This window comes from Balearica regulorum, chromosome 6 (assembly GCF_011004875.1).
Source record: "Balearica regulorum gibbericeps isolate bBalReg1 chromosome 6, bBalReg1.pri, whole genome shotgun sequence".
Taxonomy (NCBI): domain Eukaryota; kingdom Metazoa; phylum Chordata; class Aves; order Gruiformes; family Gruidae; genus Balearica; species Balearica regulorum.
Window position 1 is genome coordinate 36,347,548 of NC_046189.1, and position 18,432 is coordinate 36,365,979.

The window sequence follows — 18,432 nt, forward strand, 5'->3', positions numbered from 1 at the left end:
GGAAGTGATCATCTATAATTTCTAGACCCATAAAGATGAGTTATTGGTAGCAGCCTGAGACCACCAGAACGTGTTTTCAGAAACAAAACCTTCCATTATGACAGTTTGCTTCTTTGGCTTTTACTCTTTTTCTCTTGTTCAGGTGTTTAAGTATTTGCTCATACTTATTTTCTTGTCTGATTTGATGTTCTGTTAAATAGACATTTTTTGATGCACTTCTTAGGCTGTTGATTTATCAACCTTCCAGGTGCTGTTCTGCTGAACTACTAGTAATTTTAAAGCAAATAGTGGTATCTTTTGATCCATCATACCATTACTTCCCTCCTTTGGGTAGTGCCAGAGTGCTCATAATTTGAAAATATAAATGAAACACAAAGCATGTTTTTAACCAAGACAGCTAGATCGCTAACTCGGGGTGCCAACTGTGTCTAGAAGGCATTTTTTTCTTTATTTACAGGCAATGCCACTGCAGTTAAGCAGTCCCGTTATAGGATTATCATTCAGGGTGCTGCCAATGGGGGACAGGCATGCCCGGACACCTTGTATGAGGAAAGAGAATGTGAAGATATTCCCATCTGTCCAGTGTACAGGTAAAAAGTGTTAGCTTGGACTCAATCTCTTGCTAGCGGGTGTCCACTTCTCCAGAAATGCCTCTTGTGCGATTGTCCTGCACAATTTTCACCAGAAAACAACATAATACTGGAAAATGCAGTGTAATAAACAAATAACATACCTTGCAAAATGTGCAAAATAGAGTTCAAATGGGCGATTTCAGTAGATCTGGCATCATCAGAACAAGCACCAATAGACACGGCTCCTAGAAATGGTAACCTCAGGGTTCGATGTGTTTAAGGAAGCTATTACTGGGAACTCCCTCCCTCAATGTATCTAAAAATCAGTGTAAGCTATTTTGGGACTGCAAGCACTCAACTGCCTTAATCATAATTGTATGCTTGTTGCAGAAACTCTTGTCTTTTCCCCTGATGCTCTCACTCTAGCGAGTAATATGCACTTTAAAAAATTCTAATTAGACAAATAGTACAATAGGGCAATTACTCACTGCTCTTCATTAAAATTCTGTGACCCATCTGTTATACAATATTAGTAAATAGAAAAGCATTAGATCTTTGCATATAAATCTCCATCTTGCCTGTCCGGTAGGACATGGTCTCAGAGCAGAGTGGAGAGCTGAAGGTGGTCCCAAAGCAGGAGTCACACCGCCTGGCTCTGCCCAGCTCTGTACCGCATGGCTTGTCTTCTTGACTGGCATGCATCCCAGCATAGAAAGCAGATTGGGACCAGCATCAATTATATGAGAACAGGCTGGCAGGAGGAAAGCCTGCTTTCAGAGCCCAGTGGAGATGTTTCCTCTGTATTTTATGTAACTTTGAACCATGTCCTGCAAAAATGAAAAAGGCAAACATTGTTGAAGGATGATATGGTGAACCTTGCATGTGAATTTCAGTTCACAATGCTTGTTTCAGGAGTAATTACAGCTTTTTGACTATATTTCCTTAAGTCTCCACAGTACATCATCATTCGCAACTGAAGTTTTTGCCTGGACAGTGTCAACTGTTTCCCAGTTTAAACCACTTAATTGTTAACCTTTTCCTCTTGCAGGTGGAAGACCCACCACTGGAGTCACTGTGTGCTGGTGCCGGATTCGGTGAGACAGGGTGTGCAGGGACACAGTGAGGCATGTGGACACGGTTTGCAGTCAAGGGGTAAGCTTTCTGCATGCAACCTCCAAATATTTAACATGTTGGAGTGTGGCATTTAAGTAGGCTCTTCACTCTTTTACAGTGGCTGATTTAGAAACTAAGGGACTGAAGCACTTAACATAAAGTATTTTGGGAAGTGGACCCTTTGTACAGTTCTGCTGCTGTGCTGGATGTTAACGTACCAGTAACATGATAGTATACTTTGGAGTATAGGAGGGGATTTATGCTTGATATTCAGGTGTCTTTACAGTAACCTGCTCTTCTGCCTAAAGATGTAGCACATGGGCTTTGAAAGAACTATCTATCTATAGACCTCTATGAAGTAATCCATTCTTGGTTGCTAAAAATGAAAAGGATAATTTCCTCATGATTTTATATTTTACTAATAATTTGCCTGAGACGTGATTTTCATTAAGAGTATTGGAGAAGTTCGGTGTGGGTAAAAGCTTTGGGCTCCTGCCCTTGGCTTGATTAAGTGCTTTGAAACTATACCGATCACATCGTCTGAACAAAAGTGTTGAGAAAAATTTCACCATTCAGAGTGTGTGATCAGAGTCTGTAGTGGTTCCTGCAGATGGCTGGAGATTTGGCTGTTATCAGTCTCCTGGGAAATCTAACGAAACCTGTAACAAAAGGTTATTTTTTTATTGAAAAAAAAATAAATTACTATACAGGTATGCTAACTGAAGAAACTTGACATAATAATTTACTCCTTCACAAGTGCAGAAACTGTTCTTTAAAGACGAAGTGAATTTCTTATATAATCTGGAAACAAAGGAAAAGAAAGAAAAGCCCTGACAGTATGTGGGCTGTATCTGAAAGAAGAAATGTGTTTTAAACTAAAGCTCAAAGGGGTAAATATCTTTAACTAGGTTTTGACCACAGTCCTTTCCACAAAGTTTTCAAAGAGAGCTCTGTAAATTGAGATGTCCTAAAATGTATTCCTCAATCTCTCTGTGAAGGGATGGTAGTCTTTATGCTCCACTTGGTGCATGAACTTTGTATTAATCTTACTCTGATAGAATTTGAAGTATAATAGCAGAGTAGCATGCTTATTTTTACTCTGTGGAGAGTTCTCCACCAATTACCTAGGCTGTGTGCTGATCTGGGGTATTCATGGAAAAGGAATCTCATGGCCTGGTGGGTATAAGCAAAATTTGTTTCAGTGTCATGTTCACTTTTTGTCACTAACTGTGGTTTTTGTAACAGCCTTGGTTTTCACAATTACATGTAGCGATAGAACCAATCTGCTAGGTATTATTGAGGATGAGTGGGGTTTCAGGAAAATGATTTCTCAGATGAAATGCATGGAAGATGATTTTCAAGATATTTCCTATGAACAAAGGGAGTGATCTCCATGGAGAAGGCAGCTGGAACCAAGCTGCTAACTCTGACCCTATTGCTGCTGGATTTTCAGCGATTCTGTATCTTATCTATAGAAGTGTTGAGTAAGGGAGACTTTCCTAAAGCTGCTGTTAATACCTCACCTTGCTGTTTCTTGAGCTCTTCAAGAGCAGCTAGCATGTGTGAAGAGATGCTGTGTGACCATGTCTAGAGAAGCCATTTAGCCAAGGGTGATGTTTGCTTACATGCCTTGCCAACCAGAGGACTTCTGATCTCTCATTCTTCACAATGAAGGATGTCTTTGAAGGCATTTTGGAAATAACATGTGAAGTGAGGCTGGGAATTTGGGCTTGTTCAGCCTGGAGAAGTGTCTAATGAGAGTGGGGTTCACAGAGGAGATGGAGCCAGGCTCTTCTGAGAAGTGCACAGTGAAATAACAGAAGATAACAGACATAGGCGGTAGTGAGGGAAATTCCCAGATTACCCAGAGAGATGGTAGATTCCTTGGAGATACTGGAAACTCAACTGAATAAGGTCTTGAGCAGCCTTTTCTGACTTTGAGGTCAGTCCTGCTTAGAGCAGGCATTGGATCTTCAGAGGTCCCTTCCATCCTAAATTATATTGTACAGTTTTGTGACAGGGGAATCTGTGCCATCAGCGGAAGAACTCCAGGTGTTAGAGATAGATGCTTTCCTGCAATATTCAGGCATCCTACCAATGAGTTTGCATTTGAGGTATCACCACCACTCCACACAGTAATTGGCTTGCATAATGTGTCAGCCTCTTTAGCCAGTAAGTGCTTATTCTCCAAAGAGTATTTATATGAATTTGCCCAATTTCTTTTTTACCATGTAACAGCAATTATCCTTTTACCACTGAAGATAATCAATCTTGCTGTTCCTTAGAGCATCCATTTTTAGGATTTCTTTTCTTTTGCTGTCCATATCCTGGCTGTCACATAAATAAGAAGATTTTGGATTTCAGTGACTGTCATAGCTAGCCAATTATATAAGGGCATTGAATTTGTATAAATTATTTCTAAAGAAAGAAAGTGTATGTTTATGTGTACCTATTTAGAACGTGCCGAGGGAAAATTAAGTCTGAAATTGCTTTCAAGCACCATTCTTTTTCTAGGCTAGATTCTGAGGTAGATACTTACAGATCTTGTTCCATGAGTGTTTTCACTGAAATTGCACGTAAACATACCATGTAACATGCAGAATATAGCAGAATTTGTCTGTGAATAATAAGCAGAATAGCCAAAGAGATGACAGCCGTCTGAAGCTGCGGTTTTCGTGGCTTTATCTTGGAATGATATTACACTAATTACAACAGCCTTTCATTTTGTATATCAGCTTCAGTGGACTAACTTATTCAGAAAACAATCATGCAGGTAGGAGAAAAGTAGCATGAACTAAGAAATATAGCTGTTATTTAAACTTCATTAAGGCATGATTTGCAAAAAGCCCCTGAGATAGGGCACTTGAGTAAAACAGGGTGGGGATGTTACTGTTGCTTGACAGTGACATAGACAACATTTCTAACAGTAAATGAAGAGCTTTACAAGCTTTTCTATTGCTATATAGCTGTCATTTTCCTCGACAAGTGACTAATTTACTAGAAGGTGTCAAGACTGTGAGAAAATTGCTTCTGCTTCGGATGCCCTTCAGTGACTTTACTGTTCTCTGATGTTTGTGATGGAGGATCCTTCAGAAATGACCTCTCCCTTCAGTGCTGACATGAGCAGCCACCTTAGACATTTATGTTTTTGGGAAAAAATGTGTTGCTCGTTACAAGGGATTGTTAAGGTTTAATTAGTGGATGGAAAGCCTGTTTTAAGCAAGTGTCTTTGAAGGCTGCTTCAAAAGCCATTGATAAAGTAAATAGACATGTATTAAAGACCAGACTGGTGTAATGAGATTCCGCTTTAAAAACTAGTCTTAGAAATACACTGACAACATGGTTATGAAAAAAGTAGTTACTTTCCAAAAGCAAGGAGAAGCTGCAGCAATGGAACGTGTCATGTCTTATTTCTTCTGCTCCTGCCACTTCTTAACTGTGATTCATTTGGGGGATGTGACCGTATCTTCCCCCATTAACGAGACAGTAAGTCCATCACAGAGCTGTAGCTCCCCATTGCAAGGATACAGAAATGCTGTGATACAGAGCAGCAAATATTCTTAGAGAATAATTTATTGATTTATGTACAGGAAAACAACAACAAATCCCCCAATGCAGTAATGAGAAACTACTCCTTTGCTTTGGAGAATTGCAGTCTCCCTGGCTCACTTGAGGTCACGGGTGGATCAATACTGGATGGGCTCATTGGGCATCTGAGTAGAATATTTCTTTTGGTATTCTCTACTGTCAGACCACGTATGATGTATTCCTTTCCTTTTTAACTGGGTTGTAAATTCACACCACGTGGACTTTGCTAAGATGGTTTGTGTTAAATATAATCCATTTTAGTTGAAAAGTTGATATATGAATTGACAGTGAAAAAGTAGAAAGCAGGCAGCACCGGACTCAAGCAATTTAAGATTCCTGTCTCCTTCATTGCAGGTTTCTGGCTCTTACTCTGGAGCTTCCTGATAGCTATAAGCTATTGCAGACAAGACCGTTTTAGACTGAGATACAGACAAAAAAAATTATCATTATGAGAACAGAAATTATAACAATCTGCTATCTGAGTCTTCTGAGTGTGTCTAAATGCAGTGATAATTCCAGTGAAATTATATATAAAATATAGGCAGAACTGTGATTACAAACATCATTTGTAATAAATTAGTGACTATTAACAAGTGTTCCAAAGTTAGCAAGATGAAAGGATGAATTTTGGTATTGCCTGTTAACATTGCATCTACAAAAATATTTCAGACAGGTATCCTGTAGCTGTATTGTCTAGTGTATTATCAATCTGTAACACGGTAATGGCCATATACACTATTGTTGTTTCTGCTGAAATTATATTATGGTAACCTATTTATAATGAGACGTGCCATCAAAAAAGCATCAGCGTTACCATGGTTTTTTGCTCATAAGATAGTCACCCAACAGTTCTTGTTCCCTATTCTGTAGGTAGTTAATATAACTGCTGATTAGCTAAATTAACGGACGCAGTCATTGTAATTTGAGTTGCAGAATGCTTTTTCAGAGAATTACCAATTTCAGAATCCTGTTATAATTTACAGGCTAGAGGCAATGTGATAGCCTAAAGTTTACAATGAATACATTTCTGATAGTAAATGTGATGCAGACATGGACTGCTTCAGTTAGATGGTGGTATTTTATGAGCAGTGTTTTGTGGTGCAGTCCTGTGTATAAATCTGTCCAGCTGATAGCGGCTTACATGTCATCAGTATCTCCCTCCAATATTAACTTGACCTAGCAGGACACTGGCACCTTGAGCCTTGTTCTGAGTGATGCTGGGGGTTCATTAGGTTTGTCGGTGTTTTTTCTGATGATACCAGAGTAGGGTAACAAGTGGTTGCAGGGACAGAAATGGGAGCACAGCGAGCTGAACTTGAGTGGTCCCAACCAGTTTCTGCAAGACACCTCTGTCTGACAGCTGGTGGCATTGGTAGCAAATAGTTGAGGGAAAGATAATCACAAGGGTAAGGACAAGAGCTGAGTCTTGTTTGTGATATGTTTGAAAGGAAAGTTTGTGAAGCAAAGTCTGCCTAGGATTGGGATTGAGGTTCGAGGGGTAGACTTTCCAGGATGAAGAGCATCGGCCTGTTATCAGCCATGTCTGCCAGGGGCTTTGCCAACACTTTACTGATGTAGGTGCTCTACATCATACTGCAAATTCATAGAGTATGTATTATCTGTATTGTTATTTTCTTGTCACTGATAATGTAACTTTTAGCTTATAAATGCATGGAAAGTAATAAGGTGATAAGAAACAACCACACCAGAAGTGATTTACTATTTTTTATTCTCAATAACCTAACTTCTTTCCTTGACAAGGCAGTGGGCTGGAGGTTAGGCAATAAGGTAAGTGGAGAGCGGCACAGATAATATTCTCTTGACTTTAGGAAGGCATTGAGTCTAGTCCAACGTGACAGTCTCCCATGTACAATAAGAAAGTATGACCTAGAGAAATGCAGGATGAGATGCTTGTGCAACTTGTTGAAACAATGCAGTCAAAGCTCTGTTATCAGTTGTTTGCTGCCAGCCAGGAAGGCCATTTCAGATGGCTTCACGTGGGGTGCACATACTCTTGGCTGTCTTCACTATTTTCACTAACAGTGTGCGTAGTGAAATAGTATATCTATAATGCATCTGGGTTTTTGCAAATTGTGAGTGCTCTGAAGGACAGGCCAGAAATACAAGTTGGATAGATTTGAGCATGCTCTCAAATCAGAAAAGTGAAGTTTTCATTAAAGAAAAAAATATGCAGCACTGACACTATGTAGAAAGATGAGCAGCGGTACTGCAGAGATAAGTCTGGAATTAAGAGTTATGGCCTATGCACGAGTAGCATTATACTGTTCTAAAAATGTACATCATAAAATCATGTATTTCTTACGTTTTCCTTCTGATCTCCAAGTTCTTGAAATTTCTTCTTCTGATTCCTAAAATAGGTAATCCTCCCTTTAATTTTGGTCCATAACACTTTCTGCCACTGTAAATAATGACAAACAATTAAGGTCAAATAGAAACTTCAGAACTTTCTCCTGAGTAATTCCAATTCCTGGTTTTCCAACAGATTCAGAATAGATTAGGATTCTTTTTGCAAAATACCCAAATTTCATTAACAGAAAAAAATCAGACGTTTAGGAGTCTAAGCTCTGGCAACTGTCAGTGAACGAATTAAAATCTCTTGAATTTAATAAAATTTTCCCCTTGATTTTACATTTAAAACTTATCTTCGGTGTTGGTGAATTACGTATATCTGTGCACAGAAGTTTGTAATTTGAGAGATTTATCACTGCAGTATGGATTTTTTTTTTTTTTTACATGACTCCGGATTGTTAGTATCTAATTTCTATCAGTTTACCTATAGGCTTTGATCTTTAAATTATTTCCCAAAGCCTGGGTTTAACTGTGGATTTGATAGTAGATTAGCTTCATGCAAAAATGTGTGACAGTGTTTCACAAAGGGGAAAATAAGGAAAGGAGGGAGACAAAAATACAATACTAATGTCGTGTATGCATTTTTAGCCTTTCGTGCACCAGTGGAATGAGGAAGGCGTCCTCTCCCAGACAGATTTTCTGTGGGATTTATTTCAGTTTTGGAACATTAGAATTGACCAGGAGCAGGAGAGGGGAAGGGACAGATGAGGCTATGTGAGATGTGATGGATCAATCTGAGCATTTCATGGCTGCCTTTGAGATTTCTGCAGTTTAATTTATGAGAAATAAAATCACCTGATCGTATGGAAATCATCCTGGGCCAATTTCTTAAAACCTGGTGGCATAGCAGGATTGTCTGTAAATATGTGCATGTCTGCAGCTGGGTACTGGTTTGCGGAATGGAAATTCGTCCTTGTATTGTATTACATCCTGCTGATCTCCAGGTAATGTGTTCCTGTAGACCAATTTTTCTTTCCTTGTGTCTTAGTTGATGGGACAAGGAGAAGAAAGATTGATACTGATTTTCCAGTGACAGGTTGTTCACAAAAGAGTGATGGTGGACGACCCTCCTTTTTTCATGGGAGATGTCAGCAGGCATCACAAGATGCTTAAAACAGTGCTACTATATTTCAGTCTGGGTCTGGCCCGGCATCCACCTCAGGAATAGCTGCTGTAAGAGTATTTCATAGGTGGTAGGAGAATTGGCATGACATTACTTTATAGATGTTAACTAATAGCAAGAGAGACTCCAACTCATTTCTGTCACTGTAGCCTTATGCCAACAACATAAAAATTGAAGAGACTCTTAGAGAATTTGTCCTGACAGCAATCTACAGTGCAACATTTTATCCAAAGGCAACTCAGTAATCTGTAGACTTTCCGTAAAATAACGATGATGAAGACTGCATCAGATAAATTACATATATTCGATTTCCTTCAAAAGCAGGACAGTATATTCTACTCTGTACAAGGAAATAAGCAGGTTTTCCAGCTTAACTATATACTGTTCCCATCTGATGAAATATCAGCATCTTAGTACCACACACAGCATTTGTTTTCTGCAAGGGTAGGGAGGGGGAAGTCTTGATCAAGCCTTTTGAAGCCAGAAGGCATAAACACTGAAAATATATACTACAAGCATATACCCATAGAGGGATTGTTAAAAGATCAAAATAATGAGAAGTAAAGCACAGGAACATCAAAGCTTTCCAGGCTATGTATTTCTGCCTTGATTAGGAGGGAGGAAGGAAGAGGGGAGAGAAGGTTTTAGATCAATAGTAAATGGCCCGATCACCTCAAAGTCAAAGGCAGCACGATCCAAATGTGTACAATTTACAGGAATTGCTAGAGCATCTCAATCATAAAAGTCCCAAATGATCTGACAGCATTCATACCATATTTAACAGGTACATAGAGAGAGTCGAGATCATCTTATCTGAAGGAAACTCCTTTTTAAATGTAAGGGTAGATAGATTTTCATTTTGTCTTTCATCCCTCTGATTAAGTTCAGCTCTCTCTGGTCCTCCTAAGATTTCTTTCATCTAGTGTGTAGTCTGTATGATCTAAGCAACTATCATTGGTGAAAGTATTTTTTGGGGTCCTTTTTTAAATGATGGATTGTCATTAAACAGAGCATAGTAGATGAAAGAGGTCCAAGAAGAACCAAACTGTGCTGAGACTTACTCAGGAGGATGAAAGACATAATGAGAGACATAATGAAGAGCAATCTCTCCCTGAAACTGGAGACAGGCCCTTCCAATTATGACTTGTTTTTAGCACCAGCTTCCAGCAATTTAAAATGCAAGTTATGAACAGTTGATTCAGACTTTTCGTAGAAATCTGAGAAATTGTTATTTTATGAACAGTAGGCCTGGGTGGTCATGCTTCACGGTTTGTGGAGAGGATGTTATAAGCTAACAGAAATCTTTTCTGTGGCCATGGGTGCGTTGTAAGTAGACCTGATCACACAACGTCATGTGCTCCTTATCAGAAATACAGGAGCCATTGCATCCTAAAACTGTGTTTCATTAACTTAGAATCTGAAACATGAGGGTTTATAATCCTTAATATTTTATATGATGTCGTGTAACTGCCACTGTAACTAGCTATAAAAATATCCGGTTTTTTTCATGTTCTTCCTAACCTTTTGACCTCTGCCTGTGTTTGGCATACCACAGTTCCATGGGTTAACCCTGCAGCGAGTAAACTGTTTTATTTTCTTGATGATTTTCAATTTAATTGAAACATCCTTTGTTCTTAAGTCATTTGAGTCCCGTTTAGTCTCCTTTTCTGTTTGCTATTTTATGTAACACTTTCATGTCCCTCTTGTTCACCTCTCCATGTTGCAGGCAGTCCCATTCAGTACTGATTTAGATCTACTTTTTTGCTTTTATAAAATTTTAATTTCCTCCTTGTCATGGTTGTGCTGTTTACAAATCCAAAGATAATTCAAACCAAAACTGCTGTGGTTCATAGGGAAATTGTTAAAAATTCATCTGAGCTGAGAAGGATAAGATCCAGGTTCTCTGGAAAATGGCCTGAAAGAGAACTTTTCTTCAAATAGATGCTTTAAATGGGAAGCCTTGAGGCATGACCAAAAATAAGCAAGTTCATTAAAAAGCTTTTATACTATTAGTTGTCAAGAAAACTTGAGACATGTTATTCTCGAAGTCTTTACTAGACTAACCTCTTCTTTGTCCATAATGATCTCAGTCAAGTGGAATACCAAATTCTGAGAAATTCCAGAGACATTACGTGGAAGGATAAAGATCAGTCATTTATTCTTACAATATGACAGTACCAAAGGAAATTAGTTTGATATTTATTTTCCCTAGCTGAAGAAACGGACAGTTCTGGATTGAAATGCTGATCCTGCTTAAGTCAATGAAATGTTAAGGGACTCTGTCAGTTCACTGGAACACTGTCTCCCCCAAAAAAACCCCACAACAAACAACCAAAACCAACTATTGGTGAAAGAAAAAAGGGAGATGTTGAAAGGAATGTGGAATTTGATTTGTAGTGGATATTGTTCATTGTCCGAGTGCTCAGGTTTGGACTGCCTGGGAAATTTCCTTCAGAGGAGCTTGGGAAAAGTTGTATTTTGCATTTTCCCTTATTCTGCATTAGTTAGAAAGCACTTGTTATTGGAAATTAATGAGTCAGGTTTCTTTGAATAATTAAGCGCTAATACTCAACATGAATATTAGCATCCTAAATGGCAGAGCTCATCAGTGTGGCTTACTTTAAATCTTCAGGCACAAGATATGTTAAATGTGTCATGCCACAAAGGTGGAAAAGGTATCCTGATGTCGTGTTCGTTGAATCTGAATTTGTATATTTATGTTAGTCCAACAGCTTTATGTCTGCAGTAGAGGTTTTAGACATGAGTTTTCAATTTCAGAATAAATGAATAACCTTGGCTCAAACTATCTTTCAAAATTCCCAGCATCTTTCTTTCAAACGGGTGCACTGAAGTGACAGTAGAGTAACTGGAAGTGACGGGGATACTTATGAAGTGCTCACACTTGCAAGAATACATCAGGTAACCGTGAAATGGTCAATATTACATTTGCTTTACACGTCCAGTGGTGCTCTTTTCTGTTGGCACAGTTTCTAAATATGTTCAGAAATATTAAAAATACTGAGCAGTGTGTTTCACACTTTCTAAACCAGTCTGATGATTGCAGCATTAATACTTCCAAGCATTTTCCCTGTTGGAAACACCCCTTCTCCCCTTTTGTTAACAGTATTGTCATTGATTTGCTTCTCAAAAGACTCAGGAGAAGATTCCATCTTCTTTATATTATAATAAATCAAGAGAAACTTCATCCAAAAAATTGGAATTCCACTGGAATAAAATTACTACACAAGAAAAAGCCATCTCTATACTTTGATGGCGGTAGATAGTAATGAAAAAACTGTCACCTTCTAACAAAGATTTTTCTAAAGTCAATTTTTTTCCTGGCAGCCGCTGGTTTTGCCTAGTGCGTGCATCATTTATTAAAGGATTGCTGATACTGGCTTTGTGAAATAAGGAAAGTTTGAAATAATATATTCTGATATTTGACAGAGTTTTCCCGAAGTAGGGTATTTTGCAATGTCAAATTTTGGATCTTGGATGTGAAGCCTTGTAGCAAATGTGACTTTTTACTGCTTTTCTGGTCAATTCTAATGTCAGTACTGTTGTTCCTTCTTCACGGTTCACTGAAGTTTCAGTCCTACAATCATATATTTGTTTTCTTTCATATGTGCCCTAAGCTGATTGAAATTTCTTCTAATTACCTCTTTCCTACTGTCTCTTGGATATTAAAGTTCTGTATCTTTGTTTTTATTCTGGTCTTTGTGTTGGCAAAGGAAATGCCTGAACCAGAAGTACACAATATGAGGGAATCTAACCAACCTATTAAAATGTAATAGGCTTGTCGAAGGCCATCTACTTCAGCATTTGTTTAATTTGGGGTGAAGCAGATCAGCACGTCCTCAGGGGATGTATGACGTGAGAGGGCAGCACTCCAGCCCGCGCTGTGTGATAGGAATACATAGCCTTCCACAGCCTCTGCCCTTGCTGACCACGAGCCTTCGCTGCTGGCTCATTTCATTCCGTATGCTCTGGGAGGGCATCTTACTAATAGGTACTTACTAACGATAAGGGGGAATTGGTCTGCGGAACTGAGCAGCGACGTGCAGAAGTGAACTCTTGAGAGAGTTTGAGGGGTTTAGATCTGCTGTTACATTTTAACCCCTTGGAACATGTGATGTGGTCATGGCAGACGTCGTTTGGGGCACATTGGGAAATTTGTGGGGCAAATGAGACGTACGGTGTTGGTGCGAAGTTGCTTTGACCACCAGGTGCTCTTTTAGTATTGCTTTGGAAGGATCAGTTAGTGGAGCACATAAAAATCACCGCTTGCAAGACAGATGGGTTTTGTGCGGGCTACATTGCTGGTGAAGTTGCATGTGAGCAAACCTTCAAACAAACAGGGAATAAATACATTTGTGCTTTAAAATAAATAGGTATCTTCAGTGCCTAGTTTCATGGAGTATAAATTTTCATGTAATCTAAGCACATCTGCTCATAATAATTAACTTCTGTGGTGTATGAAAGGAAAAGCTACATCAGCTCTATGGTACAAGGAGATGGATTGCTTTCTATCTGTTCATCATAATGATTAATTGTAGCGTTTATAGGAAGATGGCTGCTTTTTATTCATTTTTGTTTTCAGATCATGTATCTTGCCTTTTTTTAAGCTTATTTACATGTAAATACTCTGCAAATCTGGTATGAAAGCATAAACTATCCAATTTTAAGTGCTTTGATGAGAAACAGGGCAAAATATGTCTCTGCTTAAATTGTCTTATCTGAAGACTTTGAAAGATGCCTGTCTTTCCTAGTAAGATGAATTTCACAGGTAAATGTAAATATTGAAAGTAACCATGAAAGAAATTTCAAAGGATTATGGAATTTCATTTGACCCTGAGAGCTGGTGTTTCCAAGGGGCAAACTTAATAATAATGAAACATTAGCGATTTGCAGTTGGTCCTGTGGTTTTGCAAGTATTAAATATTTACTATGAGCGAAATAATAATCTGATGTGTTTCCAGAAGTTAAATACACTTAATTCTTGGGCTCTAGTTCAGTAAAATTTGAGGATGTGCTTTGTGGAATGTATGCTTTCAGGTTTGCAGTAGAAGTAGTGATGGATATGCAAGTACAGCTATCAATTCGTGCTAATCTGTCAAGTAGGTTGATCAGGGGAGCCCAGTAATCCTGTTTGTATTTTCTCCCAGTGTGGTCATCATCATCTCCAATTACCTGAAAACAAGTTAATGTGTGTTGTATAGAATGAGGTCAGCCACAGGTTTTTTACTGGTGTTGAGTTTGCACAATGAGAATGGTGGAAGTGAAAGAAATTATGTGAGGAAAGTGTTTATTGAGCAAAAGTCTGAAACTCAGGTAAAGTTGTAGGAGCTGTGTACAGAATTCAGCCTACTATTTAAAAATCTTTCTGGGTTGCTGAAATCATATTGATTAAATGATAAACAAAGTACTTTCTTGAAATCTCATGGCGGTGACTGGCATAAACTCCCCGATTGAATTATGCTGCAAACAGAACGCTGTAAGGGTAAATGTCTTTACCAGTTACAGTTATATCTTCTTTTTTTAAGGGTTTCTTATTAAAAATTCTATCCCAGGATTTTCTCAGAAGATAAACTAGACTCAACAAAGAAGTTAATGCAAAAATAAGCTATTGCAATGGCATCAATGAACAGATACAATAAGCAAATAAGCAATTTGCAGATAGAGAGTCAACATCCCATGAAATGTTTATAAAGGTAATATTTAAGATCTCATAAAATCAAATTGTATTCAGATACAATAACAAAAGTCAGTAATAAAACAGTGGTGAATCAGGTCCAGAGAGAACCATAAAGCAAGAAGCTCTATTCCGTTTCAGAGGTTTTCCTTAGTGCTAAACATACTACATGTTTTTATGGCAACTCCACCCAATCTTTGCTTACCCAGTTACTCATGGGTAGAGTGTGCACATACACATCAAACTGCTAAAGGCATGTGCTTTTTGATGCAATATAATTTAATTATTAAGAAAGTAATTTGGATGCCATTGAGGATTCACGGTCTGAGCATTTTTGTCCTCAAGGAAACAAGCTATTCTAAAATGAGGCTACCATTCTCCATTCTCTTTCCTAGAGTCCATCAATCTATTACAGAAAGAGAATTGGTGCATTTAACTTTTTTCTGTTTTTGTTTTATCTGTGGTAGTTGTTGTTATCTGCTGGATAATTATTTGTTCCAATACTGTTGTGCAAATCAAGAATAAGCTGATGGGCCTGTATTTCCATACCCCTCAACCTAAAAAAAATAAAAATAGAGCTGATGTAAGGATAGACAGAGTGTTCACTGATACGTTGTGCTTCCTCCGTGAGGTCTCAAAGATGCCCATTTCTGACACATCAAGATCGGTTTGCTGGAGCCAGGATTCATTAGGACAAACAATTTCAAAATAGCCAGCGTATCCTTGACAGCTCTTTCCCTGAAAGAGGACCGACAGGCCTGAGATACTAGTTTTTTTTAAACTGCTAATTGTAACACTCCTGGGATTGCAGCTGATGCACTCAGCGAAGGGTGGTGTAAACTTGAGCCAGTTTTTGCGGAGGTGGGGTGGGAGAGTGCAGAGTATCTGGATTTTACCACATTTGCTGAAGGATCCTTTGTCACCTTTAGTACCCATTGCTAATTATGATTTTTGCATGCTTGTGCTGCAATCTTCTGCTAACCCTCAGGAACTTCAGCTAGTTTCCACCTTTTTTGTGTGTTTGTTCAAGGGCAGTGAATAGCTTTTGACTGAGCTTAGCTGACCTCTCATACATGGGCTTACCCCTACTATAGTTGTGCCCATTTCCTAATAGGAGAGCTTCTACTTTGGTGTTTGACTTGTTTCTGAACTGCAGCTTTCTTAATATCTGTTCCTTACCAGCCCAGTCTTCCAGGGTACCTTACTTAGCTTTAATGCAAATGTATTTATATGAATGTATTAGTTTACCTGCCCATCCCAGCTGTTATCTGTGTAATTTGACGGTCATTCTCTTTCAGCCTGCTATTCACCCTGATGTTCTCCATTGGTTCCTCCTCATGGCTTATGGTCTAGCTGAGTAGTTTGGTCTGTTGGGGTGGGGACAGAGTAAATTTTACCAAACTCACTGAAACAGTCTATGAATTCTGAGCTGTTCTGTCTTCCTGTAGCACCAGATGGAGTGGTGTGAATGGTGTCCTCCTACTTGTTCACAAGCTCAACTCATTTGAGGTCCTTTTCGCAGCATGGCACACGTGTTCCTTTCCCTTTTATCCATCAGCGAGGCATTCAGTAGGTCAGTTGTTGCCTATAGACTACCCCAGAGTGAAAAGGTCTATAATGAGTACATGAAATAAAACATCTCACCATCACTTGCATGTCTTCCAGAAGAGCTGTACCCCTTTATGTTACTGTTCCAGTCACGTGAATTCAGCTGTTAAATATTGGCTACCAGAGAGTTTCACTCAAAAATATGTTAATGTGATAAGTGCGTAAACATTTTCAGTCTCGTTTTTAAGGCTTTGTTGAGTAAATATAGCTTTATTGTGAAGCCTCAGTTATCTTAGCTGAAGTATAATGTGATGATGATGGAGCAGCTGTCACAGCTCGGGAGAGGGATGTGGGTGCATCATTGGGCCACCGCCTCTGGCAGTGCTGGGGCAAGGTACATTGCGCAGTCTTCTTTTGGGGGAGAAAAACCAGATCCCATTTCTTTATTTCCTTGTGCAAGTTATTCTGGAAAGAATAGTTTAATATTGATAGCAGGTGACTTTTGTTTACCGTTTATTCAGTGTTTTTGTAGGTGTAGATTTTGTGTTGATAAAGGATAATTTGATTTTGGGAGGTGATTATGTGTAACATGTTTGTTTGGGGTTGTTGCTGAAGAGTCCCACCGTAATCTTAGTGGAAAGTATATTAAACTTCATTTTAAACATACGTGATAGGTAGATAAGCATTTGAAACATTAAAGCGTTAAACGTTTCCTCACTTCTTCACAGTCTTTGCTTGTTCTTTTGCTGGGAGAGGACTGTCAATCTTGTATCTTTTAACTGAGATGTAACCTGTGTCCCTACCTTCAGAGTACACTTATTTTTTCTAGAATAATGTTATGTAGCAGTGTGAGATGGCTTCTTTTATCTTAGACAATGTAGAATACAAGAATCTGTGCAAGGCATTGTATGAATCTGAGCTTTTTTTGCTTATTTACTGTACTGGAAAACCTTGTAGTCTCATCAAGATTTCTCTTTTATTAGTAGCAGACACATCAGTATTGGCAGCTCATCTTTTTTTTTTATTAGAAAAATCTTGCTGCATTTATTAAGTTGAATAGAGGAAAAAAAAATTCTGTTTATAGTTCCTGTGGGTACATAATTCTCATCACACCCAGGAGATAATGCTGTGGTTTGGGGTATGGTTTTTTTAAGCTTCACTGTATTTTTACAGTTGTATGAATACTTAGGACAGTGGGTTAATAGTTAAAATAGCCATTTTGTGCATTCCTTTATTATTTTCAACAGCTAGAGAACAACTTATTTTTTTACTTTGGTGTAATCAGTAACTTTACCAATAGTACTTTTCAATACTTTTTTCTTTACCTTTTGACAAATTCCTATTTTGAGTACATTGTTAATCATACATCTTTAGTATGTGGTATTTAATTTAGCATCATTCTAACTGTTACTTTTGATCCCTACATGGAAGGCTGTGGGGATGTCTTTGGTTCACGCTCCTAATACTTTATGAGATAAACAAATAAGTAATTCAGGCTTTGTAGTCTGTGTGCTACATAATGACCTAGTCAAATTTTTGAATCTATTGTCAACACGTATTAAATCAGAACATCTATTTGAAACAGTAGTATTTCATAAGCTGCATTTGACAGTTCATTATCTTATCTGTGAGAACTCCTTTCTTCCTTCATCTCGCCTCAAAAACAATATCCCTGCAATTGAACTTTTGGTAAAAGTCAAGGTCACAGCTTTGGAATAAACTTATATATGGGAATTGCCTGTCTTCTCATTGCAAATGTGAGTAAATCAAAAGTACTGATACGGTAATCTAAATCTACAGTATGTTCTCTTGTGTTTTATTGAAACTAAGGATAAGAAGTTTCATTGACTTTTTAAAACTGTTCTTAGTGAACCTTCCTTGAGAGAGTTTCTTAATAAATCTATATAGATTTAACCTTGCACTTAAAAAAAAAAATCAGGAATGGCAGTAATTTATAACAGAGAGAGATATATATATAAAAAAACCTACAAGGAATGGGTTTTATGTGCGTATTTAGATAGAAGTGTGATGTCTATGTAAAATAACCACGTAAATTATCTCCAAGTTTTCTGAAAGACAGCACAAATACCTTGTGCTTTCTGTGGGGTCCATTCCTTGGAGAGGGCAGGGGAATAAGGAAATATTTTAGTCCGAAATCCACCTTTTTTTTCCCCCCAGGTGTAGAATTTTCTCATAGAACAAATGTCAGGAAGGAGACTATCTTCATGTGGAAGACTGATGCCATTTGGTTTCATTCAATTAAAGGAGGCTTGAAAACATCTTTGCTGTAATGAGAGAAATTTCCCAGGAATCCATTTCAATTTGTGAACTAATTTTAGTTTGATATTCTTGTATGTTATATTACTAATATATCAAAAAAAATCTTTAGGATATATGAGTTTTTAATTGTTTTATTAAGTGTTGCC

At 38.1% G+C, this 18,432-nt stretch overlaps 1 protein-coding gene across 5 annotated transcripts in view; it reads left to right on the forward strand.

Annotated features, from left to right (window-relative positions):
• Positions 1-18,432, forward strand: part of THSD7B (thrombospondin type 1 domain containing 7B) — a 355,621-nt gene that overhangs the window by 218,179 nt on the left and 119,010 nt on the right. For all 5 annotated transcript variants that reach the window (XM_075757230.1, XM_075757233.1, XM_075757234.1 and 2 more), the window contains 2 exons: positions 458-590; positions 1,621-1,724. In XM_075757230.1, the coding sequence (XP_075613345.1) occupies positions 458-590; positions 1,621-1,724 (237 nt within the window). The remainder of the gene's footprint in view (positions 1-457; positions 591-1,620; positions 1,725-18,432) is intronic.